Below are 26,435 nucleotides of genomic sequence, written 5' to 3'. Positions count from 1 at the left end.
GGCGTAGACTACAGACGCAGGCCCACGCGCTCTGGACCTCGGACAATCCGCCCGCGCATTCGCAGCTTCACTGAACTCGGCGTCATCTCTCGAGCCTCTCTGCTCGCCGTCCTCTCCCCGAGCGCTTCCTGCGCGCCCGGCTCTGCGCGCTGTGCAGATGCCCTCGCCGACACGCTCTCCCGCCGCGGCTGACCCAGCCAGCGAGACCGCGGGCGGCGGCCCTCTCGCCCCGACCCCCTCGTCCTCCAAGCATCCCTCGCTCGCACCCGCCCCGTCCCTCCCGTCGACTTTCTCCTCCGCCAGGGCACAGCATGCGCGGCGACCGAGCCGTGCAGAGCGCTACGAGGCGATTGTCTCGACCGCGCGCGACGTCCTCCAGCGCGGTTCGACGGGCCCGTCGAGGCTCTCGCGCGAGTACGACGGCGGCGTGGGGCTTGGACTGAGTCAGTCGTCGCCGCCCACGAGGCGTGATGCTGAGCGGAGAAGGAGCCGGCTTGAAGACGACGCGGGACCAGGAGCAAAGGTTGACGAGCGGGAATGGCAAGATGCTGTGCGGAGCCTGCTCAAGGTTGTCGACGGCATGGTGCGCTTCGCACACACTCAAGAGGAGCCTACGTCGCTTGGGCGATCGCTGACACGGCCTTCAAACGACAGACGCAACAACTCGCTACGCACGACGACCTTGCCGCGCAGCTCAAGATTGCTCAGAGCAACCTGACGCTGGCCGAGGTCCACTCCGAGTTTCTCGAAGAGTCGCTGCGAAGACGAGATTCGCGCTCGTCCAACTCGCAGAACATGGTCCGCCACCTTTCGGGCACCGCGATCGCTCCTCCGCCGATGCCGCAGGGTCGACGGGGCAGCGGCGACGCTGCAACAGACTCGGGTTCGAGCGGTGGCCTCTTCGGCCTGGGACTCGGGGGCGACGGCGAGGCGAGCGGCGCCAAGGCCTTCTTTCGACTGCCGTCGAAGCGGAAACCTGTCGCCAGCAACACGTCCGCCTCGACCACGCCAGGCAACAACTTGTCCGCCAACCAGTCTCTCCGCTCTCTCTCGTCCTCACCCTTGCTCAACGACACCTCTCCCAACCCCGCCGCTTCTCCGTCCGCCCCTCCCCGCTTGTCTACCTCGACCTCGTCCTCCGTCGACGAGAACGCCTCGCCGCAGCTGTCCGCCGAGGTGTTCACGCTCCAGTCGCAAGTCTCGAGTCTCGAGAACGAGTGTGCCGCGCTGCGCAGCAACAACACGAGTCTCAAGCGGAGCAACGAGACGCTCGTGGGCAAGTGCGCCGAGCTCGAGAAGACCAAGGAGGATCTGATGAGCGAGCTCGAGAACTTGAGTGTCGAGCTCTTCTCCGAGGCCAACGCTCTTGTACGTTCGCCTGCCATGAGCAACGCTCGCTCTGCTAACCCTTTTACTTGCACAGGTCGCCGACGAGCGCAAGGCGCGCGCAGCAGCCGAAGCCGAGATTGCCGATCTGCGAACCGAGATCGAGGCGCTCAATTCGCAGCTTGCTATCCTGCGGCAGGTTATCGCAAGTCGAAGCGCTGCTGCTGCTGCTGCTCCCGACGAAACCTCGCCCGACCTCCCTTCTCTCCCGCACTCCGCCCCTACCACCCCCCTCATGGCGTCGTCCGGCACTCTGCAGCCTTATTCCGCCTCACCTGCCCGTATGGCGTCACCCGCGCAGACGGCGCCAGACGGCCACGACCGCCCCGTCTCGGTCGCCTCCGTAGGCTCCACTTCCTCAGGGCGCAAATGGTTCTCCTTCAGCCGTGCCGCCTCGCAAACCGGCCCGCACGAGCCACCGAAGCCCGCCGCGCCTGCACGAGCAGCCTCGCACCCGGCGCCACCTGGCACGCTGCAGCCGCCTGCGATGGCGCGCGGCGATTCGGGCTCGTCGTACCTGTCGGACGCCAGCGCGACGAGCTTCTTCTCCACCCTGTCCGGACCGGCTACGTCAAGCGCGTCGACGTACGAGCGCTCTCCGTCGCTCAGCGCGGGGCGCACCTCGTTCGAAACGGACGGGCGAGGCGCACATCAGCCCGTCGCGGGCAGCAGCAAAGGGCGAGACAAGGCGCGCGAGCTGGACCTGGGCATCCACGTGCCGCCCACACAGCACCAGCACCCATCCCTTCCCCGCAAGCAGTCGGAGGGCGAGCGCACGATCGGAGCGCGCACGCCCGTCACCGCGCGCAGCCAGCACGCAGACCTCATGGCCGCGCAGCAGCATCCGCTCCCACCAAGTCCGCTACACGCGCCCGTGGGGCTGCCCAATCCGCCTGTTGTGCGCCCTGCATCTTCGCATGCGTCCGACGGGCAGCCGCCGCACGCCGTCAGCTCGCCTCCGCTCCCGCCTCTCCCGCCGTCGACGCCCATGCCCTCTGCCTACTCGGCCCCCGGACCAGACGACGCGACGCCCGTCCCAGACAAGTCGCCGGCCACCTTTGCGGGCCCGACACCGCGCCCTGCGCGTGCAGGCGCAAGCGGCGGCGCGCGGCCGCTGGCGATGCACCTCAACGTGACGCCGCCGACGCTCTCGAGCGCGTTCTTCCAGAGCGCGAGCGACCCGAGTGCGGTGCTCGGTGGGCCGAGCGCGGCGCAGATGACGGCGGCGAGCAAGAGTCCCAAGAGCCCGAACGAGCTGCGATGGAAGGAGCTGGCGGGATCGCTCGGGAACCTGCCGCCGTCGAGCGCAGGTGCGGGTGCGGCGGGGCAGCAGAGGTCGAGGAGCGCGAGTCGCGGGAGCGGCGCGGACGGCGAGGGGCGGAGGGTCTTGCCGCCCAGCCCTGCACTGCCGAACGGCTTCCATCACCAGCAGCAACAGGCGATGCCGCCTCCTCCAGCCCCGTCGGCGCAGAAGCCCGTGCCCGAACCCTCGAGCAAGCCTCGCTCGACAGCGCCCGAGCATCCTCCCGTCCCCGTCGCCAAAGCCGCCGCGCCAGTCCCCATCACGGCGCGCCTCCGGCTCGACACCTCGTCTTCGGGCCTCTCGCCCTCTGCCGCATCCGGCGGCGCGCCCCGGCTCGGCTCTGCGCGGCCCGCTGCGCCCTCGCCGATGCTCGCACCGCCGCGACCGGGCCTCACGCGCGCCCAGTCGAGCAACTCGGTCCCGTTCCCGCCGTACTCGACCGCGCAGGCCGCAGCGGCAAGCGGGCCCGCGTCGGCCGCGCCGGCGGCGTACCAGCAAAGCTCGCGGCCGCCGTATGCTCGCGCCGAGACGACGTCCTCGTTCACCGCTCGACCGCAGCAGCACTATGCGAGCGGACTCACGCCGTCGACATCGGCGAGCTCGCTCGCTTCGCGGTCGTCGAGTGGGCACGGACACGGGCTCGGCGGCGGGGGCGGCCGCGCGCTCAGCCCCGACGGGACGCGCGCGGTCGAGGACCTCGAGAGCCTGATGCAGAGCATTGTCGAGATGAGCGAGGGCATGTTTGACGAGGGAGGGGCGGGGAGGGCGGTGCCTCCGGTACAGAGGAGTCAGGGACGGTAGACGTGTGGAATGAAGTGCTATCGAGGAAGTTGCTGCGCTGCTGTCGAATCGAGGCGTTCTCGAGGACGAGGTGGCGAACACGGCTCTCGGGCTCTTCCGCTCGACCCTATTCGGCTCGGCCAGGTGGTACAGAGCTCTCTCAGTCCACCTGCTGCACATTAGAGCGACAATGCGAGCACGCGAAAGTGCGATGACGGCGGCTCGAGCGAACACGGCCAAGTCCCGTCGCGCTCTGCCAACTTTGGGCGCCCGAGCGACGAAGCTCTCGAGGGCCGCGTCGAGCTCGCAGCGAGTCCTGCCGTGCCGTGCAGCCCGTGCTCTGCCCTGTGCGCCGCTCACGTGCAAGCCCCGCGGTTGCTCCGGGCACCGCCTCATCGCTTCACATCGTCGCCTGCACGCCCGCACGGCCACACGCCAGCATCAGAGGGCGCAGATAGATCACGCTGAGGAGCTATAGGACCACCCACGCGCACTGGCCCGACAGGCGCCTCGATCCGTCGCCGGCCCGCGCTTCTGTCAACCTCTCCTCTTCGCCGTCTCTACCTCGGCACCATGACGACGAGGACGGCCGCGAGCGCAGCGTCGAGCTTGACGGGGACAGACGACGACGTCTACTTGTACACCCTCCGCGTCGCCGTCCTCGACTACAACATCCGCAACTCGTCCTCGTCCTCCCCTCAGCCCGGTCCCTCTGCCTCGACTTCCTCGGCAGCAGCCAGTGGCAGAGACGGGGCAAGCACCGGCACCAGCTCGGCCTCTCTCATGCGGCCCAACATGAAGCGACATGTCACGGGCGCAATGCGGCCCGCCGACGGCTGGAGTAGCGCGCTCACGTCGCTCGGAGACGTCTTCAAGGGCTCGTCGTCAACCAGCAAGGCCTCCCGCTTCCCCAAGGACTTTGTCGACGCCCTCGACAAGCGCATGGAGCGCATCGCCCGCGGCAGCGATCCGGCCCATCCGGACCAGCTGTTCCGCTCGACCGTCGGCGCGTTCCATACGACCTACACGCCCCAGTTCCGCAAGAAGCTCAAGGAGAGCCGCCACATCGAGGATGTCATCCTCATGTTTGTCACGACCGCGTCCAACATCCTCAAGAAGCGCCTCGAGGGCGACGAGTGGAAGCCCGTCCTCGATGCGCACGTCGCGCGCTTTGTCACCGTCATCAAGGACACGCTCAAAGCGGGCAGTCGCATACCCGCCGAGCTCGTCAACCGTCTCGACACGTACTGCAACAAGCTAATAGGCGAGCCAGCACCTTCTCCGATGCGACCCAGCCACCACCGCAGCGCATCCTCCGCATACCCGTCCTACTCGCCCAATCCCTCGAGCGACCAACACAGCCTCGAATATGCGCCCTCGACGTCTTCGGCCGTCAACCTCGACGACTACCCGCTCGCACAGGGTGTCGGCGCCATCTTTGGCAAATCGGACGACGACATCCGGCGCGACATCCAGGCGCTGCGCAAAGCGTGCTCTGAGCAGGTGTGTCGCACCGCGAGAGATCTGATGCAGCACCCGAAGCTGACCACACTGATATAGGCCGCCTTCAACGACCTCAAAGCGATCATCAACGCCGTCGCGCAACTATCAGTGTCTCCTCCGCCCGTCCCATCTGCAGCCTCGCAGTCTGGCTCGACGCCATGCTTTCCCTTCCGCCGCGAGCACTTCGAGTCGGACGATGCCTTTGCCGCGTGGCGCAAGCAGGAGAACGACGAATTGCAGGGGCTGCTGCTCGAAATGACGGTGCGCAACCCGGAGCTCGTCAAGGGCGGTGGCGCGACGCTCGGACCGGAACCGAGTATGCCGAACAAGCGCACCTCGACCAGCTCGCTCGTCGTTGTCGGCGCCGACGGGACCAGCGTCGAGATGGACGAGTACCTTTCCGCGACGATGCATTCGACGCGCCTCGACTCGCCGTACACTTTCGTCCCGCCCGATCCCCGCTTCTACTACCGGCGCCTCTATGCGCTCGCGCTCGAGTACGACTACGCCATCATGTCGACGCTGCCGCCCGACCAGGACGTCTCGCTCACGATCTTGTCGCCGCTGCACGAGCAGCTCCTGCGCGAGTGCCAAACTCGCTGGCGCATCCCCAACATCACGCGCGCGGCGACGTTCTCCAGCCTCATCGCCGGCCTGTACCGCGACCAGGGCGTGCCCGAGGAGTGTGTCGGCGAGGTGCTCGAACTCGTGCACCGCGAGGAGGGCATGTGGCGCTACTGGCGATGGCCGACAGCGGACCGGCACCACCTCTTCAAGGCGCTGTCGCTCCTGTTCGACACGCTCCTCACGCGCTTCTTCGAGATTTTCCAGGGCATCCTCGCCCTCCCTTTTGCAAGCGTCCTCCCGCTCCTCCAAGCGATCCACGCCGACGAGCTCTTCGCCGGGTCGATCGGCGCATTGCTCCCCACGACGCTGAGCGAGCTCGAGACGGGCATGCGCAAGTTTGTCGCAATGGCGTTCGAGGAGCGCATGGCCGATGTCGACTCGAAGGAGCGCCGGACGGACCTCGACCCGTGGATCGAGATGTGCAGCTGGATCCGCGACGAGGTCAGGGGGTATGACCGCGCCTTCCCGGAGAAGGTCTGCGGGTGCGTCTCCTCCCATACGTGAGCCTCGCGATCGCCGCCGGGTCGCTGACGCTGCCCATGCACACAGGCACATCGATCCGCCCATGCTCTTCACCTCGGTCGCCTCGCCGCTCTACGTGCAGCACCTCGACCGCTCGCGCCTCGCGCTCCTCACCGCGGCCGCGGCGTCGCAGGCCCAGGACAATGCCGCGGACGATGACCTGCTCGAGCTGTACCACGGCGTGCGCGAGTTGAAGCTCATGCACGAGGCGTTCTGCCCCGAGTGCGTTGGGCTTCTCCCATTGCGGTCTTTGTCCACGAAAGTGGTGCTGACGACCGGACGACGCCACAGAGAACCGCTTGCGATCGACTTCTCCGCCTGGTTTGAACCGTTCATCCGGCGCTGGCTCGCCATGACCGACACGCAGACGACTGAATGGGTTAATCGCGCTATCTCGAAGGACCGGGTGAGTTTCCTAGTCTCTCTTCCTGATCAGCACGGCCTGACCCGCTGGAATCCCTCGCAGTTCGAGCCGGAAGAGGCGGCGACACACTCGTCGTCGGTCGTCGACCTGATCGAGTCGTGCAAGGCGCCCGTCAACTGGCTGCTCGCGCTCAAATGGCCGAACGAGTACGACAATGCGCGCTTCCTCACCGCCCTCTCTCGAGTTCGTGTCGCTCCCGTTGCCGCCTGCTATCACTTGCGCTGAATCTACTGTTCCCTCGCAGACCATCGCCAAGTCAATCGAGCAGTACTCGAACCAGCTCGAGGCCATGTTCATCGACGAGATGTTTCCGCGCAAGCCGGACGAGGCGCTCAACCAGGACGTCGCAAGGCCGTCGGCGTGGCTCACTAAGGCCAAGATGGTCGTACAGGGCGACAAGAAGATCGAGCCGTTCGAGTTCAAGGCGGCGGTGCGACTCGTCTCCTCTATGCTACGACCATCGAAACTGACGAGCCTTGTCGCGCAGAGCTGCATCAAGCTGAACAACATTCAGGCCGCGCGGCGTCTGCTCGACACGATGTACACAACGCTCAATGCGGACCAGGTCTCGCGCATCGTCGAAATCAACTCGCCTCCGCCCGAGACTAGCGCACCTGCGGCTCCGCCACGCTACCTCTTTACGGTCAAGATTGTCCTCTGCGAAAATTTGACGCCTCCGAACGGCAACTCGCGCAACCGCAAGCTCGACCCGTTTCTCATCCTGTCCGATCCGGCCGGGTATCGCGTCGCGAAGACGCGCACGCTGTACGAGACGAACGACCCGCGGTGGGACGAGACGCTTGATGTCTCGGTCAAGGGCGACTTGTGGCTGCGTGCGACCGTCTACAACCGCAATCTGGTCGACCACCACGACCACGTCGGGTGCGCGTACATCCACCTCGACCCGGCAAAGTTCAGCGACTTCCTCGCGCAAGACGTGTGGTTTCGCCTCGAGGACCAGCAGCGCCGCCCGCTGGACGGGAGGCTGCTGCTCCGCATCTCGATGGAGGGCGAGAAGGACGACATTCGCTTCTACTTCGGCCGCGCGTTCCGTAGCCTGAAGCGAGCTGAGGGCGACATGGTCCGCACAATGGTGGACAAGGTGCGTGTCGAGCTTCCCGCAGCATGCCTAAATGCATCCGCTCATGTGCTTCACCCTGGCACAGATGACGCCCTTCGTGCGGCACTACATCTCACATCAGAACCTGCGCTCGCTGCTCAAGACGGGGACGTACAACCTGCCCGACCTCGACAAGGTGCGCGGCAACCTCGACAAGGGCGTGCGCAACCTCAACTCGTTCGTGCGCGACGCGCTCGCGAGCTCGACCAATTCGAACTCGGCGAGCCTCCTCATCCCGCCCGTCGCCGACCCACACGCGCCGACGCCCGTCACGCTCGCGCGGCTCGAGCAGACGAAGAAGGGCAAGGGCCCGCTGACGGACCTCGAGATCGAGAACGCCATCGGCGAGCTGCTCGAGTACTTCGAGGCATCCTTCCCCGTCCTCAAGGAGTCGCTGGCGGACGATGGTGCGCACCATGCCTTTCTGTTAAGCCTGCGTTGCGTGCTGACACATGTGTATGGCACAGCCTGGCAGCTCTTCTCGCTCCGACTGTGGAAGGAGATCCTCACGACCATCGAGGGCCTGCTCGTCCCGCCGCTGAGCGAACGTCCGACAGAGATGCGCCCGCTAAGCGAGAAGGAGGTCGACGTCGTGTACAAGTGGCTCGGGGTGCGTCTCACTCCACCGCAGCTCGCGTACGTTGTGCTCATCGTGTCCATCTGCTCGCGCAGTTCCTCGTCAGCTTCTTCCACGGCGGCGGAGAGGGCGTGCCGCTCGAAGATCTGCGCAACGCCAAGTATCTCGGTGCGCTCGAAAGCGCGCGATATCAAGCGTCGACGGTTGTGCTGACCTCCCGCGCGTGTCCAGAACTCATCGAAGCGCGCATGTTCTACGAGCTCCGGCCGGAAGAGCTCATGCAGGAGAGCGTCGCAACGCGTACGTCTATTCTCGTTCTGCGTCCGGACTGTTGATTTACGTACACCTACTCGCAGTGCAACGTCAACTCACGAACCGTTCCAATTCGATAATTGGGCGGCGGCGCTCGGTCTATCAGGAGCGCACGCTCGGCACGCTGCGCGCGTACAAGGCCGAGAAGCAGGAGCACCGCATCTCGAGCTCGGGCGAGATGATCCTGCGCATCCTCCGCATGCAGTGCGTCGTGCCTCGCTCGCCCCTTCTGCCTCTGCTCGTGCTGATGTCGCTTCGCACCGCAGCCCGGGCAACTCGAGCTTCCTCGCGGATCAGATTGTGACGATGCAGCGGATGCAGGCGGACCAGGCGCGCAAGGAACAGCTCAAGGCGCAGCGCGGGACGCTGCAGCGCTCATCCGGCGGTCTCAACGGGTCGGCGGCGCTCCTCGGCAGCGGCGCGTCCGGTGCATCGTCGAGGCGAGGTATGGGCGGCATTTCACCGGGAAGCAGGGGCGCATTGGCGACCATTCCGGATCAGTAGTCTCTCTTGTCTCTTGGCCTGTTTCCGCTGATTGTCTGTCCCACCCTTGTTGTTCGTTGTAGCATCCCGCCCCCGCTCTCTGTTTACCCGTAGTCTAGATTTGCATTCTTCTTCAACCGTGCGCCTGTCCTGGCATCCGGCCGTTTCGAGGCCGTTGAGGCGTTGAGGGGTCAGTCTAATTGCCTCGCATCTGGCTGCAGGGCAGTTTGCCCCCCTTACGACCATAGTTGTAAGGCAGTGCGTCAAACTACAAGGCCCTGCGCGGCGGAGGGGATTTCTGCAGTTGACGAGTTGGCTCCTCCGCGGTTGACGGTCGTGGCCTCGCTCGTTGTCCGTCGTTGCGCTGCCATGGTGCGTTCCTGCGCGCGTTCTCCTTGCCGAGCTCGCACTGACGGTCTCTGCCCGCCCCTGCTCGATCCACGCCCTGCGCTCTGCTCGTCGCCTCGCGCCCTCTCCACGTGAACCCGCGTCCTCCCCTCGCCGCCCTCTGCCTGCGCTGTACGCGTGCGTATGACTCGTGCGACCCTTTGCGCGTGCAGGTCGTCCTTGCTGCGAGCATCGTCACCAAGAGCGGCAAGCGTGAGTCTCGCGCCCGCACTCCTCTCGACGACGCGGGGCTGCACTCGCTCTCGAGCTCTCTCAACGCGCTTGCGGGGCCTGCAGGGTCGTGTATTGCCGAGATGCAGCCTCTCTCGCGAACCCTGCGACCACACGAGCCGCGCGCTGACTCGCGCTCATCTCGCTCGCAGCGCTCCTCTCGCGGCAGTTTGTCGGCCTTCCGCGGCCACGCCTCGAGTCGCTGCTCTCGAGCTTCCCGCGCCTCGTCTCGCCGACCTCGGAGCACACCGTCGTAGAGTCGAGCGGCGTCCGCTTCGTCTACACCCCGCTTGAGGACCTCTACGTCCTCCTCATCACAAACACCCAGTCCAACATCCTCCTCGACCTCTCGACCCTCTCGCTCATCACCCGCATCGCCACCGAGCTCGGCAGCGGTGGACGCGGCGGCGCCATCGGCGAGCTCGACGTCATCCGCGTCAACTTTGAGATCCTGAGCGCGTGGGACGAGGTCATCTCGCTCGGCTGGCGCGAGAATGTCAACCTCCCGCAGGTCCGCAACATTCTCGAGATGGAGAGTCACGAGGAAAAGATCCAGGAGATCATCGCACGGGTGCGTTCCCCTGCTCGCTCTGCCACCAGGACCTCGGCGCACAAGCTGACCACTCCCTTTTGTTCTGCCTGCAGAACAAGGAGCACGAGGCCAAGGAGGAGCTCAAGCGCCGCGCGCGCCAGCTCGAGATGCAGCGCCGCGAGATGACGCGCCGCGGCCAGAACCCCTACGCCAACCCTTCCGCCCCTTCGTCCTACTCTGCCGTCCCCTCCTCCTACAACCCCCCTTCGGGCGGCCCCTCGTCCTACTCTGCCGGCACGCCGTACGACTCGCCCTCGGCGTCGACGCCGACCGCCAAGCCCTTCAAGGGCAAGGGCATGCAGCTCGGCGGCGCAAAGGGGCGAAAGAAGGATGACGACCTCGCTGCCGCGCTCGGCGGCCTCAGCGTCGACGACGCCGACCTGCCGCTGCTCCAGCACCAGCAGGCTCAGGCCCAGGCGGCCTATGCCGAGCCGGCGCAGCAGCAGCCGCAGTACGCTGCACCAGCAGCACCGGTAACGCCCGTCAAGGATGCCAACCCGTTCGGCGAGGTCGAGCAGCGGGAGTGCGTGTTGTTCGACCCTTCTGCAGTTTTTGCGTGAAACTGACAATCGACTTGCCCACAGAGTGCACCTCACCGTGCGGGAAGCGCTCTCGCTCGCGCTCAACCGCGACGGCGGCATCTCGTCCCTCTCGCTCAAGGGAAACCTCGACCTGCGCATCTCGGCGCCCGACTACTCTGCCGTCGTCCTGCGCCTGCCCTCTCCCTCGTCGGGCGCGTACGCCAAGGCGGGCGACCTGCAGTTCCAGACGCACCCCAACGTCGACAAGGCGGCGTGGACGCAGCGGGGCGAGGTGCGCCTCAAGGAGGGCAAGAAGGGCTTCCCCGTCGGGATGGGGCTCGGCGTGCTCAAGTGGCGCTTGAGTGGGACGGACGAGAGCATCGTGCCCCTGTCGAGTGCGTCGCTTCGCTCTCGCGCCCTCGCAGGCTCGCCCCGTACTGACGAGTCTGCACCGCAGTCAACTGCTGGCCGTCTGCCGACTCGGGCACGCTCACCGTCAACCTCGAGTACGAGCTGCAGGACCCGTCGCTCTCGCTGCACAACGTCGTCATCAGCATCCCGCTCCCGCCGGGCGCCGAGCCGTCCATCTCGGAAGCGCCCGCGCACGGCTCGTACGCCATCAACCCGCACTCGGGCCGGCTCGAGTGGACCCTCGACGAGGTGAGCGAGGCGGCCGGCACGGCGAGCGGCAACCTCGAGTTCGAGGCCCAGGGCGACGACGCCGACGCGTGCTTCCCCGTCTCGATCGACTTTGTCAGCCAGAGGGGCATCTGCGGCGTCGAGGTGAGTTTCGTGTCCCTCGTTCCTGCCACATGCTGCCATCCGGGCTGCAGCTCCGGCTCTCGAGAGTGACTCCGACTCATCCTGAACGCACCATCGCAGGTCCTCGGCGTCTCCACGTCGCCGACAGACAGCTCGGACATCGACTACTCGCTCGACTCGCTCCTCGCCGTCGACCGGTACGAGGTCGTCTGAGCGGCTCGCGCGTGGCCCCTTTTCTCCCCCCCTCCGTAGACGGACGCTCGAGCGGGTATCTTCACCCGTTCCCACACCTCCTTTTTCCCCTGCTAGGGTCCGTGATTGTAACTCTTGCTGTGCGCTACCCGAACCCGCTGGAGTTGCGAGCAGTGAGCGGATAACAGCATCCGGTGCGGCGTGTGAGAAGTATTCGAGATTGACCTGTGTGTAGCGCGTGCAGTGGTGCATGTTTCGCAACGCCCACGCCTCTAGGGTGCCCGAAGAGTTCGTACGGAAAGGGCGACGGCACGGCCACACAGACGACCATAACAAAGGCGATTCGGCAGCAGCGCTATAGATTGGCAAGTTTTGTCCGGTTGAACACACAAGGGCGTTTTGGCCGAGCGGTCTAAGGCGCTAGCTTAAGGTTACCTGTTAACCCGCTAGTCCGAAAGGGCGTGAGTTCGAATCTCACAGACGTCATTACCTTTTTGCCCCCTCCCCGTCTTCTTCACCGGCTCGCTGGCTGTGGGAGCTCGTTCTTTTTGCTCGCTTCTATCGGACGGAGGATGTGCAGGTCGGGCTGCTGTAATCAGCACGTGTGCGCGCCTTGCGTTGACTTCGTGTCGACAAGCTGGTCTTCTCGCGTTCAAAGCTGATTGATGTTGCGCTTCCTCAATCAAGTCGACCGTACTCTCCCGGTCCACGCACACTCACGGCTTCCTGCTGTACTCACGGCTTCCCGTACAGCAGGAAGCAGAGCTGTTGTGCGAGCGTCGCACCACTCCGCTGCCAGACTTCCTCGCGCTGCGCTCGTCTTTCCGCCCAGCGCAAGGGCTCGACACCGCCCGAGGCGGCTTGATAGCCCATGAAGCACTTGCGGGAGGGCAACTGTCGGAAGAAATGAAGGCGGCGGCGGGCGGAGTGAGGAAGCCAGCTCTCGCTCCAGGACCACCTCGGAGCGATGTGGGGCGTACGGCTGTCCCTCATCGCGCCGAGCCCATCGTTCGCTCCCCTCTCGGTCCAATGGTCACTCGCAACGACATCGTGTGGTAACCGATCGCATTCCACGCATCCCGCGGCCGCCGCAATGAAGAGGCGAGTGGATCACTCTGTGCAGGTTTAAGGTCAGCATCATCCCCTTTTCGTTCCTTCTTTCGTTTTCGGTACGCACTGAGCTTCTTCTTAGGGCGGAGCTGAAAGGCAGGGTGTCAGCGCGAAGAGGAGAGAAGATTGCGAGGGAGAGACGGACCTGCGACGAGTGGCCGCACGAGCGCTTGCGGCAGTTGGTCGCACGCGGCGGGAGGCGCGCGTAGCACTTGCGACAGATCATTTTATCGCAGTTGTACGTGCCCGCAAGGATGCGGAGCGACGGCTCGATGATGCCACCACGGAGACTGCGCGCAGGGGGGACCTCGGGGTCAGCGCACCTGCGTGTCCCGACATGCCGCTCCCTCTTCCCGCTCCTGCACGTCCGCTTCAAACGTCCTCCCTCCCCTGCCCACACGCCCTCCCCAGATCGCGTTCCATGCCGCTGGCGGAGTCGAGCTCAGACTGACCGGAGGACGAGGTGGAGGGTCGACTCCTTCTGGATGTTGTAGTCCGAAAGGGTGCGGCCGTCCTCGAGCTGCTTGCCGGCAAAGATGAGGCGCTGCTGGTCGGGGGGGATGCCCTCCTTGTCCTGGATCTTGGCCTTGACGTTGTCGATCGTGTCGGACGACTCCACCTCGAGGGTGATCTGTTGCGCAACGCGGGTCAGCTCGGGTCGTTCACAGAGAGCACGGTTGCGCTAGAGGGCGGGCGCACAGTCTTGCCCGTGAGGGCTGTAGCGAGATGGCGACAAGGGGGTCGAGAGGAGGTCAGCTCGGATCGGGAGGGTCGCGCAAGGGGGCGGGCGGGTGCGCACTCTTGACAAAGATCTGCATGTTGACCTGGTGAGGTGCACGGGGCAGGCAGCAGGGGCGGGCGAGGGCAGCGGGCGGAGCGAGGCGAGGCGCAGAGGTTTTCGAGAGGCGGAGGGGCGCGAGGCGAGGCGGCGCGAGGGCGGGCGGGTGAGGGGGCACGGGGCGGGTCAGCGCGGGAGTACTGCGGGGAGGACGGTGCTGCTCGCGTGCACGCACCTGCTTAGTGGCGAGGATGGGCAGCCGGAAAGACCAAGTCGCCCGCGAGCCCGAACGAGGCCCTCCGCCGCCCCGCGACCGCACCCTCGCTCGCCCCTCGTCTCAGCCCCATCCGTGGACAGTCTCGAGTGTACTGAGCGTACTCTGCACTGCTTTGTACCCGCTTGGTGCCAGGAGCCACCCTTTCGGCGGGGCGTGAGCCCGGCGTTGGCCCCCTCTCCGCCTCGCCGCTCGACCCGCCGCGTCGCTTTACTCGCTGGCAGCGCTCGTCGGGCTTGACCTGCCCTCTCACTGATTTGAAACAGCCCATAAGCGTCGCCCATGCTGCTCACGCGTCCCTGGAGGGTGTACAGCGATGTCCGCATCCCCCCTCTCGCTGACATGACCGCCTTCGCGCCGATGCTGTTCATCTTGCTCATGCGTTGGACGGCCCGAGAAGTGCTGCATGTAGTCCTGAGCACACCCAGTAGCAAATGTCGCTCGATCCTCACTCCCGCGACGAGCTCCAGATTGCTCGGACCGCCTTCGCTCGTTGTCGCTGGTCTCGCTTGCACCCGCTCGGCTCTCGCACCCGCTCGCGCTTGCTCGAGTAGGCACAGGCCAGAATGGCTCGCTCAGTGGACGGGAAGACGCTCCCCGCGCCACCGGGCCTCGACGAGGACTCGCCCGCTCCGTCGTCTCCTCCGCGCGACGACAGCAGCATCCGCCTCGTCAACCCCTCGCCCGCCCGCCCGACCCGCGCAGTACCCCTCCAGGAACCTTCCTCGCCCGCCCCGCCGCTCGACAGCCCGCTCCGCGACCCGTGGGCCTCGCTCGCAGGGGCGCACCGCCTCCTCCCCTCGACTGATGACGACTTCGCACCCGCCTCAGCCGTCGCCGCGACGCATTCGCGTAGCTCGTCCTTCTCCTCGACTCTCAAGCACCGCCTCAACCCATTCGCGAGCAGCGATTCGGCGCCGGCGCCCGGTTCGCCCGACTCGATCCGCTCCGACGCCGCTACTTACGCCCGCTCGCCGTCGCCCCAATCGCTCCCGCCTTCGCCGGAACGCGCTCCTACTCCCTCGCTCGCGCCGGAGCTACCGACTGGCGCTGCTCTCGCTTCGATCCCCGGCGCGCGCGGAGTCGCCGCTCTCGTCCCTCCGTCGACTTCAACCGCCTTCAGCACGCAGCTTCCCGCGCCAAAGCGCGCATTCAGCTTCGGTAAGCGCGACCCTGCTCCTCCCCACGTCAGCTCCGACGCTCCGAGCGCGAAGAAGCGCACCGGCGGCGGCCTGCTCAAAGGCGCCCTCGCGCGCGCCGCCGCCCTCACCTTCCGCCGCCGTCCCGGCGCGCCGAGCTCGGTCAAGCGCCGCAGCCCGGGTAAGAAGGGGGTTGCGATCATGCAGCACGTCGTCGCTGACAGTCTCCCACACCTTCCGGACAAGGGGAAGGGGGCGAAGAAGCGCCCGCGCGAGAGCAGCGGGAGCGCGAGGTCGAGGATCGCGCGGGAGGAGCGGGACGAGGCGCTCGCGCAGGACGAGGAGCTCCTCGCCGGCGACGATGACGAGCTGAACGCTACGGCCGAGGTGACGTGGGCGATTGCTTCGCCTGCGCAAGAGTCGGCCGCCTACTTCGGTTCGGCGGGTCTCGCTCGCTATCGTACCTCTCGCTCGCTTGCTCACGCTCTCGTCCGACGCCACAGCGTCACGCTCACACTCTTCTTCCGCGTCACATACGCCCTACCGACCCTCCTCGACGCGCAAAAAGCGCCTCGTCGCGCTCCCCTCGCTCCAATTCTCGCCCGCCGCGCCTTCGTCGTCCGCCAAGAAGGTGCGCAACCGGCCGCGCCCGGTCCCGCGGCGCAGGGACGGCGGGAGCGGGCTGTTCGCTGCGGGGGCGGGACGAGCGTACGAGGCTGCGGGGTGGGAGGACGAGGAGGAGGGTGAAGAGGCGGACGAGTTTGGCGTGGCTGCATTCAGTCAAGAGGTGCGCCTCGCTCCTTCTTTCCTGCGGGTTCCGCCGTCCTTGCTATTCATGCGCGAAGGAGCGGCGGATCATACGGAAAGTCGATGAGACGCTCACTGCCATTTGATCATGTAGCGTCTTCAACCATTCGAGCGCTCTTCCGCGCCGTCGCCTCGCACGCCCGCTTCTGTCGCTCCGACCAACTCGTGCAGCATCCTAGCGCCCGCAGAGTCTTCGAGAACCTCAGCTTCGCCTCGTCGCACGCGCCCATCCACCGCCGAACTCGAATCTACCCGCCCTCTGCACCTCACGCCGCGCGCCGTCTCCGCGTCCGACCCCTCCTCGCACGGCCCGCTCTCGAGCCTCAACCACGGCAAGACACCGCGTGGACCCGCTGGGCGTCTCCGGGACGCGCACGACAGCGGCGCAAAGGGCGCGCCGACGCTCGCAACGCCCGAAGGCGTCTCGCCGTTCAAGCTCTCGGTCGATTTCGATAATATCGATGCAGATGCGGGCGACGGGCCGGAAGAGGAGGACAAGGAGGACGAATGGGAGGACGAGCCCGTCTTTGGCGAGATTGACAAGCTCGTCGCCGTCGTCGACCGCTGCGCGAGGCCGTCGTTCGGGCTCGTCGGCCGTGGCGAGGGATCGTTCTCGCTGCGCAACGACGACGAAGGCGCCGAGCCCGTGTCGCAGGCGGACGGCGTCCAGGCGGCCGCGACTCGCTCGACCAGCCCATCGCGCATTCAGCTCGCGCCGCAGCCTTCCGCCACGCCCTCTTCACCCCCCTCGTCCTCTTCCTCGTCGTCGCTGCCGTCCACCAACCCCGCTCGCGCCGCCTTCGCCGCGAGTCCCGCCTTCCCGCTCGCGCCGCACGACCTCGTCGCTCGCGCGCAGCTCGCCGAACAGGCGCAGGGGGTCTTTCGCCCGCATGCGCACGCCCACGCGGTGGAGGAGCTCGAGAAGGGGGTAAGGGGGGGAGGAGGGGAGGGCGAGGGGCGTGCGAGGGAGAGGAAGGTGCTTGGGGCGCGCCAGGCGTGAGGTACGAGGCGAGGCGGGGTTGCGGGCGGGGGGATGGGCGTGCGCTTTGCAGTACGTGATATCTTTTTTGTGACGTCTCTCGCTGCATCACAAGCTTTGCTCGCACTTACCGGGTCTGCTCAGTGAAGGAGAGGGAGACTTCGTTGCTGGCCCCAAGTCAAGGCGGTAACCGTATGCGCTCTCCGTGGAGGACATGTACCGCCTTGAGATTTCTTACGATTGCAAGTTGTAGTGCAACACAGCCGTCCTTTGAGACCATGCTACCTGACACCTGCTCCAGCAGTCGACCCTCCCTCGAGCCCTCGATCGGCTAGCCTACCCGTCGCGCGTAATCGGACGTCTGTATCCGACGTTGAGCGTCTTGACGACTCGGTGGGCGGTCTGGGAAGCTGAGGGCACCCGCGTCGAGTATCTGCAAGTCGAGAGGATGAAGTTGAGTGCCGCGACAAGTGCAGCGAGATCAGCTCGCCAAGCGCACCTTCTGACGTGCCCTACCGGCACGGCCTTGACGCTCGCTCCCTCAAAACGTTGTTCCTCCCGTCCTCGCACGGAGCACACCCGCTCACTCCTCCTCCTCCTCGTCGCCCTCGTCCTCGTCCTCCTCTGCGCTCTTCTTCTTGCCCTTCTTGGCGGGCTTCTCGACGTCCTTGAGCGCGTCCTTCCACTCGGTCAGGCGGGCGTTGAGGTCGTCGCGCGCCGACTGGAGGGCGCGCTCGAGCGACTCGAGGTGCGCGAGCGGGGTCGAGGCGTCGAGCGGGTAGGACAGCGTCGACGACGGCTCGGGCGTTGCGGTGCTCGCACTGAAGGCAGGCGGCGGCGAGATGTTGTACGAGACGGAGAGCGACGGCATGGCGAGTTAGGGAGGATGAGTCTGCGAGAGAGAGGCAGCGAGTCAGTTGGTACAAGTGTCGGAGCAACGAGTTCTGCGCGGACCTGTAGAGCGGTGTCTGCGGGGCTGCAGAGCCAAGTTGCGGTCAACTTCGCCTCTGCGAGATCCGCGCATGGTTACAATCTGACAGCCCCCGCCCACCCCGCATGGCGCGTTAAAGACTGCTGCAGTGCGCTCAGAGATGCTCGTACGATGCTCGCACCCGCCCACGCCCTCGCTCGACGGGCGCACTCGCTCTCCCGCTTCTCATCTCCGTCTTCCGCCTTCGCCGTCCTTTCTGCACCCGCACGACCTGCAAGCACCCGAGCAGCACCTCCAGAGCGTCGTAAATGTGTGTCTGCAGCTGGGCGCCAATCATCGCGGGCTCTGATGTCGTCGGTACCGCGCTGCAGCTCCTCCGCCTCGTCCTCTCGCTCGTCCAGTCCATCGTGTCGCCCTCCAGCAGCGCAAGCCCGGGCCCGTCAAGCCCGACGAGCTACCCGACATCTTTCACGTCCGCACTTCGTGGATCGCCCGCACCCTCGCGCAAGGACACCACATCCCGCGGAACCTCCTCCTCAAGCTCCTTGCGCACCGCAGAGTCCCGCCCGCAACGCTTGCCGTCTGGGTCGACGTTCTCGCTCGAAGAGACCCCGTCTACGCCCTCGAGCGCCTCGGCCTGCTCGAGAGCGCCGCATCCGATGCCGCACTCGGGCCCAACGCGGCGCAGGAGCAGGTCGACTGCCCCGACTGGCTCTACCTCAGCCTGCCTGGCCTCGTTACGCAGCAGTCGCACGTCCCCTACCTCGCCTCGCAGCTCCTCTCGCCGCGCTTTACCGCCCTCACCGAGGCGCGCCGCGGCCTCTTTGTCGCCCGGTGCGTGCAGCACTTCCTCAAAGTGCGGCACTACGTCGCTCTCCGCGAGACGGTCGACTGGGTCTGCTTCACGCCTGCCGACTCTGCCGCCTCCCTATCTTCGCCTGCATCGTTCGAGCACATCATCGCCGCCCTCGCGTCGGAGCGCTCGCGCGCCAACACCCTCACCGCCACTCCTCTCTACATCCTCGACCCGCTCGTCTCGCTCCTGCGCGCAACTATGGCCTTGCGCGGGATCCAGACGACGCTAGGCGCGCACCTCGCGCTCCTCTCGCCCAAGCTCATCCCGCGCGACCCGGACGAGGCCATGCGCCGTGTCCTCGACATGGCACAGGACGGGTGGCCGCCACACCGCCCCGTCTTGCACCGCATCGTCGCGCTGTATGCTGCTCGCGGCGACGTGCGGAGTGCAGTCGAGGTCCTCGAGGAGATACGGGCGCTCGGCCCAGCGAGGAGGAAGCGGCGGCGGAGGGAGCTCGAGCGAGTGGATCAAGCGGGCGCCACTGTCGAGCCCGAGCCCGTCGCCGAGGACGAAGATGTGCTCGAGGAGGCTGAGACGTTTGTGGGCGAGGACGAGGAGGCCGCGCATCACGCCGAGTTGCGCAGGGTGCGCGAGCTCCGCTTGGCCGGCGGGGAGCGCGACGAAGTGCAGGCAGTCGTTGCCCGGCAGCCGCAATCCGGGCTCGAGCATCTCGACGATGTGCAAGACGACACGGCAGTCGCTGCGCCACGGCAGGCGACGGCGGGGGCGGTCAAACGTCGCGCTTCGCCCGCCAACTTGCCACAAAACATCTACGACTCGACTCGACTACTCGATCCGGACTTTTCGCTTCCCTACTTCCGTACCCTGCTCGACTATGCTCGCGGCAAGCAGCGCACCGTCTCGTTCCCGCCGCCAGCCTTCCGCTTCGATACCGTCGCGTGGGTGCAGATTTTCCGCATGGCCGCCGCGCAATCCGACATCTCAACCCAAGATCTCGTTGCCGTCGCCGCCAGCCTCGAGCAAGCTGCCTCCTCCCCTTCGCTCGCCGACCCCTCCGACCCGAACCCCTCGTCTCGCCCTTATCGCCCGCTTGCACCCTCGATCCGCATCTACACGCTCATCCTGCGCACGATGCACCGCCGCGGCGAGCACCGCGCCGGGCTCAACCTCTGGCGGTCGCTCGAAGCGCGCGAGTTCCAGCCGGACGGGCACCTCCTCGACGCCGTCGTGCGCATCCTGTGCGCTCTCGGGCGCGACGAGGCCGCGCTGCGCCTGCTCGACTACTACGGCGTCGTCCGCGGGAGGGACGACGTCGTCGTCATTCCGACGATGTCGCCGTCCGTCCCGCCAAGACAGCGCACGATGCGGCAGGGGACCGTCCCGCTCGACATTATCCCGTTCAACGCGATCCTCGCGCACTTGAACCGCGCGGGGCGGCACCAGCAGGTGCACTCGCTCTTCAAGTCGCTCGAGGAGCGGTACGGCGTCCGCCCCGACGCGGCAACGCTCTCGATCCTGATCGACTCGGCGCGGTACGCCGGTCTCGCGGCGGGCAAGAGCGCCGCATGGTCCTTTGGGCAAGATAGCCCGCTCGCTGGCGGCGAGCACGACGACCACGCCGACCTTGCGCAGCTGTCGTCGCTCGGCGCGTCGCGGCACGGAGGCGCCGCCGATGACCGGTGGGACGGCCGTCCGGCGAGCAAGGTCATGGAGCGCTTCCTATGGCGCGAGGTCCTCGAGTCCAACTGGCAGGACGTCGAGTTGTTCAACCCGCTGTTCCGATGGCGCGCGAGGGAACAGGGCGGCTTGACCGGCTGGCTCGCCCAGAAGCTCCGTACCGGGTTGAGCTCGTCTCCTCCTCCTGAGTCGGGCAATGACACGACCGGCGCAGCCGACGAGGTGCCTGAGCAGCCTCACTTGACGCCGCCGCGCAAGTGGCGCCCGTTCGCGACGACGCTCTCGCCGACACCGCCACACGCGCCGCACCTCTACCCGAACGACCGCGTGTTCCGCTCGCTGATCCAGCTCGTCGGGTCGCACGGCTCGGTGCGCGACATCCCGCTCGTCGTCGCGTGGATGCAGCACGTGCACGTGCGCCCCTCGCGCTGGACGCTCTGCCTCGCCATGGCCTACGTCGACGGCGACGCTGCGATCGGCGAAGACCTCGTCGACAACTGGCGCGCTGCGCTCGCGCGCTGGCTCGGGAGGGATGCGATCCCGACGGAGCGGGAAATCGCGTGGATGCGCCGAGGAGGGAGGAAGGAGGGCGTGCCCGAGTTGAGGAGGTCCTAGGTTTGGGAAGGTCGCCGCGGCGGGTTCTCCCTCCTCCCGTCTCCTGGCGGTCACTCTGTCTATGTTGTTGCAAGCTCACTGTGTTGTTTCTCCCTCCCTCACAACGAGGCGGCAGCGCGGCGCGATGTGGGCGGAACCACAAGAAGCTAGAAGCGCTCAAGGCTCTGTGAGTGCGCGAGAAAATCTGGCAGCAGCGAGGCACGCGTGGGACAGGTACTCTCCCAGAGCTGCCGGGTCCGGGCGATCGGTGCTTCCCCTTCGACTGCAGCGTGAAAGCGGCGGGGCAATGTCGCCCTCAGAGCATCCCTCTGCGCTTCTCTCGCGTTTCGCGGCCGTACTACTTGTCTGTCGGTCGCCGAGTGTGCTGGCTAGCTGCGCGTGCACCTGAGTATCCCCTCTGGCATCCTGTCCAGCCAATACCTGCGCTTGCTGCACGTCGCACGCCCGAGTTCCGGTACACCGCTTCGGCGCGTGAGGCCGGCGACCTCGCACCTTGCAGCGGCAGGGCGAGGACCCGGGACCATCCTCAGAGAAAAGCGCAGCAGAGTAGGGATCGAGTGGATCGGGCTAGACCGGGTGCGTCTCCCTCTTTCGCGAGAGTCCTCATCTGGTCCGTTCCGTTTACTGACAGGTCCCGCTCGTCTCGCCCCGTGCAGGTCGTCACAGGGCTCGGTGAGCCGCGAGCATGCCCGCTACACGCAATCACAGCCGGGTCTCGTCCCCGGCTAGCGCAGATTCGGACCTCTCGCCTCCCCGCTCGTTGGTCGCTTCCTCCAGCGCATCGTCCGACTCGCACGGCTCCCAGCTCGACGTTCCCTCGCAGCGTGCCTTCCAGAAGGCCATGGATGCCTACCTCGACACGCTGCACTACACAAAGAAGGAGAAGTCTGTCTGTGAGCCGCGCCTTTCGGGCCTTCGTCCGCTGCAGCGGACCTGACTCACTGGCTTGGCCGGTTTGCAGGTACCCCGCAACGCTACAGCCTCACAATGAGCATCCTCCGGAACCCGGGCTCGACTCGCTTCGGGACCGCACAGGACCGGCATTGGACGAAGAAGCACTTCACGCTCGATGACAGCTCCGACCCGTCTGCAATCCTGCGCGACGGTCGCCGGATCGCGACGAAGGGTCAGATCTACGACATAATCTCCGCAGCACACGTGGGACTCGGCCACATGGGCCGTGACAAGACGCTTGCCAAGATCAAGGAGACATGGTCGTGGCTGCCGAAGGGTGCGCCCCACTGCGCGTCCTACTTCAGACCCCCGAGCTGATCTCATGGTCGCCACAGAGCTCGTGATCGCCTACCTCAAGCTCTGCCCGACGTGCGAGAGCGAGCGCCTCGGCCAGATCTACGTCCCGCGCGAGAAGTGGCAGGGACGGATAAGCTTGTCCGACGACGGCGAGGACGAGGGCGCAATCCCAACGCGCATGCCCATACCTGCTACGCCCGTGCCGTCGACGCCGTCGAGCCGCAGCAGCAGGGCGGACCCCGGATCCGAGCATCTTCATTCGAGGTCGTGGCGGTGCCGGAGGGGCAGGTCGAGCCGGTCGAGGTCGACGAACGAGGCTGAGGCGCCCCTTCAAATGGGCGATGCCATTGTGCTGCGCTCGCCATCGCAGTACTTCGTGCCCAGGCCAGTCTCCTCGACGTCGGGCGCAAGCGACACTGGCTCCCCGTCCCGCTCAATCGTCTTTGTCCCGCCCGAGCCGCATTACGCCCCGCCCGCTACCCCTCCACCTCGCCCTGACGAGCATGAAGAACCAGTACCGGCTTTCCTCGCCGAGATCCTCGCAACGCCTGCTTCGGTCAACTTGTCGTCGCCGTTTTCGTTCCCTTCACCCGTCTTCGAGTCTGGCTTCGAGCCTCCTTTCGGCGAGGCTCGCTCCGTCAACTCTCGACAGCTCAGTGGCATGACCACCCCGGTCCGCTTCGAGTCGTACCTCGACCCCGGGCCACTCGCCTTTTCGCCGTCCGCACTTGCTGGCCGCCCTGGTCCCGTCGATGTAGACTGGCATCTTGTCGACGCAGACGGCATAGCGACGTCCCCTGCGCTGTCTGACGAAGACATGTCCAACCGCGGGCAGCAGTTTGCTCGTGTCCGGACAACGCCTGCACGGCGCCGCCTGTCGTTCGGCAAGCCTCCGCAGGCGCGCCGCGAGGTGAGCGGCTCGGCCTCGTCCAGCCGTGCACAATTCGAGGCTGCGGCACAGGCGCTCGCGAGCCTCGCCACCTCGTCGCTCTCGCCAGCCGAGCGCGAGCAGCCGCATTTGCCCCCACTGCAGCTCGCATCAAGTACCGACCAACCCGCGCAGGCTTCTCACCCGCATTTCCCGCACTTCTAGCATTGTTGACCTGCTCTCTGCCTTTGCTCCCGCCGCTTTGTCCACGCACTTTCGCATTGCTCTCCGTATTTGCTCTCGCATGTCGTTGTGCCTTTATCGCCGCAGTGTCCTCCGTCGCGCCCTTCCTATCGATTGCCCACATCCGCACAGTATGCCCGCATTGCCTTCCCTCGGTCCGCTATGCATTGCTTTGCTACGACCCTTTTTCAACCAGAGAGCGACCAGCGCGCGAGTTGCGGATTGAGAAGGCTCACCTTGTCGCGCATCTCCCGTCCACTGCCTTGACAGGCCCTGCAGACATAAGATCGGTGCATCCTGATTCGTACGCTGCCTGCTGTGAAACCGGAATGCGCAGGCGGAAAGCCACTGAGCCGCTTCACGGGCAAGCTCCTATTTGGCTCTCACGCTTGACGGGTGCGCGGAGGAGAAGTAGCGCTCGCGTAGAGGCGCATCGTCCGATCAAACGCCTGAGCGGGTCTCCGGGGCACCTAGAGCTGTGCGCCGTCTCACGAAGAACAGCAAAAGGGCACGCCGGCGGCTTCCAAGGAACGACGGAATGCAAAAAGGTAATGACGTCTGTGAGATTCGAACTCACGCCCTTTCGGACTAGCGGGTTAACAGGTAACCTTAAGCTAGCGCCTTAGACCGCTCGGCCAAAACGCCCTTGTAATGCTACCCTCAGCAGAGACACGCATATATCAACTACTCAACTTGCAAAACTGCCAATCTCCCCCGTATCCGTCCTCTATTTGACCGCTTTGGCCCAGGCAGGCAGCAGTGACACTCGGGCGTCGCGCTCAGATTGCCTCAAGTAGAGGATGGCGGCCCCTGCCGTGCAACTTGCGAAGCTTGAGCTTTGCGCTCGCACCATTCTTCCGCTCGGCCCCCGACAATGTCGGCACATTCCGCTCAAAGACCGCCAACAACCACAAATTCTGCTCTTGCGGCATATGAGAGCGACCAAGACGGCTTGAGAAGGCTGAGGCAGGTGAGGAGGCAGCTCTGCGCTATTCGCTTGAAGAACGACATTTCCTGACATTGCACGGCTTGATCCGTAGTAAGAATGGTAAGTAAGTAACGATGACGTCTTGTTCACCTAGTGGCGGACTTCGTCTGCGAGGAGAGTGGCAGGATGAGCTCCGAGTGCCCCTTGACGATGAGACAACGAAGGCTCACCGTGCGAGTCGTACTCCGACGAGATCCCGCCCATGAGGAGTTTCACAAGCCACATGTCAGGCACTAGGGCGATGCTGTGCGGTGCAGCAGGTCAGTGGGGCTCGCAAAGGGCGAAGTGGCGGAGGAAAGGGGCGCACCCGGTGGTCTGCTGCATCTGGGCGCTCTCGGTTTCGAAGTTGCTCGTGACGTCGACGAAACGGCCGATGTCGGGGTGGCGGTCAATCTCGTTGAGGAAGGCAGCAGCCTTCTGGTCTGTGAATCGGTCGCAGAAATTGAGCAGAGGCCTTGGAGGGCGTGAAAAGATGGAAAGACACGGACCGTTTCCGACCTGTGCAAGCTCGATGCTGAGCGTGTCGGGCCCGTAGCGAGTTGCACCAAGCGCGTTCTTCGCGTTCTTGATCGCCTGTGAGCATCGAGAGCGAGATAAGTCTCGGGAGGAGGGACGCAAGGCAACGAGGCAGGAAAAACACACGTCGACGATCTTGTAGCGATTCTCCGAGGCAGGCTCGCCGTCCGTGACAGCGATGACGAGGACGGGCTTGCGCAGCGTGCCGGACTGGGCGGCGTGCACGAGCGGCCGGAGAATCTTGTTCTCGAGGGACTGGTTGTGCGCTATGTCAGCAATTGTTGGGCACACAACCGGCACACTTCGCTCAGGACCTCGTCAAAGACGATGACTAGCAAGTCCTTGCCATGTGGAGGAAGCGCTTGAACGCACCGTGCCGAGCGGCGTCAAGCCAGAGAAGGTGATCCCGCTAAGGAGCGACTGCGCCTGCCCCTCGTTCGAGATGCCATGCCCGACCGTCGGCGAGTTCATGAAGAAGACCTATGAGCGATCACCCGGGAACGAGTTAGATTGCCTGACTTCGAGAGGCAAAGGACAGCCGTTAGTGCAAGAGGAGCAGCCCGCGCACCTGGATACCGTCCGTATCGAACAGAGAGGCCGCCTGCGCCACGCGCGAGGTCACGAGCTTGGCGTCGTCGATGCGCGAGCCGTTCTCCTCGAAAGCTAGGTGATGCGATACGAACGTCAGATCTGCTCAATCTTGATCTGCCCAATCTTGCGATGTCTGCTGAACAGGGTTCAGAAAGAGCTGCTGGTGACAAACGCACCCATCGATCCCGAGTCGTCGATGTAGAGCTGCACGTCGAACAGCGCGAGACGAGCGAGATCAAAAGCAACCTCGTTGGGAAGCCTCCACTCGGACGCAATCCGCGCAAGCGCGCCCGTCTGAGCAATGCGCTGCGCGAGCTGCTCGAGCGAGCCGGGCGGGTAGAACGCATGCAGGTTCTGCAGTAAGATCGACGAGTCAGTCAAGTCCAGGCGGCAGGAGGTCAATCGAGAGAGGGAAGTCCCGCGCACCTGGTCCTGCACACCCTGCTTGAGCACGTTAAGAATGAGCTGCGGGTTGGTGGTCGGCGAGCCGCTGTGCTGCGCGCCTCCGAAGGCTTGCTGAGGCGGCGGAGCACCGTAGCCCGGGTGGTAGCCCGAAGCGCCTGCGCCGACCGCAGCGCCCACTACAGCAGCGCCATAGCCTGGGAAGACTGCATTAGTGGTGCAGGGGCAGGAAGCAGCTGCAAAGAGGGACAGACCAGCCTGGTGATGCTGTTGCTGTTGCTGCGGTGCGCCTGCACAGATGCACGCTACGTCAGAATTGCCCAGTCTCGCGACGACGACAGTCCGCACCCTGCTGATAGTAGCCGGCAGCCTGGCCTTGCGGAGGAGGAGCGCCGTAGCCTGTCGTGCGGTGTCGGAAGGCGGAATTACGAGGAGCGGTAAGGTAAGCGCCCACCCTTCTGCAAGCATGGCGTGCAAAGCGCCGAAGCGTCGCGCACGCGGACTCGACAGGCGACTAGCGGCTCGGTTTGACGCACCTTGCTGCTGAGGGTAGGGACTCGGCTTGTTGGCCATGGCCTGCTGGGCGACCTGGGCACCCTGGTTGACGGCGTACGCCAGGGCCATCTTACTAGCGAGACCCTGCACAAACGGAGACTTAAGCTGCAGTCCTCCACAATGACCTGCAGACGCACCATGTTGAGTGCGCGGTGAGATGCGTGCAGGGGAA

The 26,435-nt window shown here is 65.6% G+C and overlaps 9 protein-coding genes across 9 annotated transcripts; 6 read left to right on the top strand and 3 right to left on the bottom strand.

Annotated features, from left to right (window-relative positions):
• Positions 1-157: 157 nt before the first annotated feature.
• JCM10292_002972 (uncharacterized protein) lies at positions 158-3,490 on the top strand (the record flags this gene model as incomplete). Its single annotated transcript, XM_076650404.1, has 3 exons — positions 158-583; positions 655-1,368; positions 1,424-3,490. The coding sequence occupies 3 exons, from the start codon at positions 158-160 to the stop codon at positions 3,488-3,490; spliced, it is 3,207 nt and encodes a 1,068-aa protein (XP_076504047.1).
• Positions 3,491-4,042: 552 nt separating this feature from the next.
• JCM10292_002971 (uncharacterized protein) lies at positions 4,043-9,058 on the top strand (the record flags this gene model as incomplete). Its single annotated transcript, XM_076650403.1, has 13 exons — positions 4,043-4,972; positions 5,030-6,081; positions 6,149-6,343; positions 6,413-6,527; positions 6,588-6,728; positions 6,790-6,975; positions 7,033-7,626; positions 7,712-8,072; positions 8,133-8,275; positions 8,338-8,410; positions 8,474-8,542; positions 8,599-8,758; positions 8,821-9,058. The coding sequence occupies 13 exons, from the start codon at positions 4,043-4,045 to the stop codon at positions 9,056-9,058; spliced, it is 4,257 nt and encodes a 1,418-aa protein (XP_076504046.1).
• Positions 9,059-9,406: 348 nt separating this feature from the next.
• On the top strand, positions 9,407-11,743 carry RET2 (coatomer subunit delta; the record flags this gene model as incomplete). The annotated part of the gene is made up of 7 exons (XM_076650402.1): positions 9,407-9,409; positions 9,598-9,637; positions 9,808-10,226; positions 10,301-10,770; positions 10,832-11,163; positions 11,226-11,551; positions 11,651-11,743. 7 exons carry the CDS (start codon positions 9,407-9,409, stop codon positions 11,741-11,743), a joined length of 1,683 nt encoding a protein of 560 aa, XP_076504045.1.
• A 1,089-nt stretch (positions 11,744-12,832) lies between these two features.
• JCM10292_002969 (ubiquitin-60S ribosomal protein L40) lies at positions 12,833-13,650 on the bottom strand (the record flags this gene model as incomplete). The annotated part of the gene is made up of 6 exons (XM_076650401.1): positions 12,833-12,837; positions 12,900-12,921; positions 12,978-13,122; positions 13,285-13,463; positions 13,532-13,548; positions 13,632-13,650. The coding sequence occupies 6 exons, from the start codon at positions 13,648-13,650 to the stop codon at positions 12,833-12,835; spliced, it is 387 nt and encodes a 128-aa protein (XP_076504044.1).
• An 800-nt stretch (positions 13,651-14,450) lies between these two features.
• JCM10292_002968 (uncharacterized protein) lies at positions 14,451-16,830 on the top strand (the record flags this gene model as incomplete). The annotated part of the gene is made up of 3 exons (XM_076650400.1): positions 14,451-15,459; positions 15,527-15,810; positions 15,925-16,830. The coding sequence occupies 3 exons, from the start codon at positions 14,451-14,453 to the stop codon at positions 16,828-16,830; spliced, it is 2,199 nt and encodes a 732-aa protein (XP_076504043.1).
• A 562-nt stretch (positions 16,831-17,392) lies between these two features.
• On the bottom strand, positions 17,393-17,680 carry JCM10292_002967 (uncharacterized protein; the record flags this gene model as incomplete). The annotated part of the gene is made up of 1 exon (XM_076650399.1): positions 17,393-17,680. The coding sequence occupies one exon, from the start codon at positions 17,678-17,680 to the stop codon at positions 17,393-17,395; it is 288 nt and encodes a 95-aa protein (XP_076504042.1).
• A 220-nt stretch (positions 17,681-17,900) lies between these two features.
• JCM10292_002966 (uncharacterized protein) lies at positions 17,901-20,849 on the top strand (the record flags this gene model as incomplete). The annotated part of the gene is made up of 2 exons (XM_076650398.1): positions 17,901-18,050; positions 18,162-20,849. 2 exons carry the CDS (start codon positions 17,901-17,903, stop codon positions 20,847-20,849), a joined length of 2,838 nt encoding a protein of 945 aa, XP_076504041.1.
• A 685-nt stretch (positions 20,850-21,534) lies between these two features.
• On the top strand, positions 21,535-23,193 carry JCM10292_002965 (integrase zinc binding domain-containing protein; the record flags this gene model as incomplete). Its single annotated transcript, XM_076650397.1, has 3 exons — positions 21,535-21,742; positions 21,811-22,080; positions 22,139-23,193. The coding sequence occupies 3 exons, from the start codon at positions 21,535-21,537 to the stop codon at positions 23,191-23,193; spliced, it is 1,533 nt and encodes a 510-aa protein (XP_076504040.1).
• A 1,096-nt stretch (positions 23,194-24,289) lies between these two features.
• JCM10292_002964 (uncharacterized protein) lies at positions 24,290-26,403 on the bottom strand (the record flags this gene model as incomplete). The annotated part of the gene is made up of 13 exons (XM_076650396.1): positions 24,290-24,306; positions 24,370-24,443; positions 24,507-24,621; positions 24,688-24,772; positions 24,842-24,970; positions 25,088-25,195; positions 25,284-25,378; positions 25,483-25,660; positions 25,733-25,905; positions 25,963-25,998; positions 26,057-26,107; positions 26,245-26,347; positions 26,401-26,403. The coding sequence occupies 13 exons, from the start codon at positions 26,401-26,403 to the stop codon at positions 24,290-24,292; spliced, it is 1,167 nt and encodes a 388-aa protein (XP_076504039.1).
• Between the last annotated feature and the right edge of the window lie 32 nt (positions 26,404-26,435).

This window comes from Rhodotorula paludigena, assembly GCF_050403205.1.
Source record: "Rhodotorula paludigena JCM10292 DNA, Rt_paludigena_JCM10292v1_ctg35, whole genome shotgun sequence".
In the NCBI taxonomy this organism is placed as follows: Eukaryota; Fungi; Basidiomycota; class Microbotryomycetes; order Sporidiobolales; family Sporidiobolaceae; genus Rhodotorula; species Rhodotorula paludigena.
Note: the sequence above shows the minus strand (reverse complement) of the source record. Positions and strands in the feature narration are given on the sequence as shown.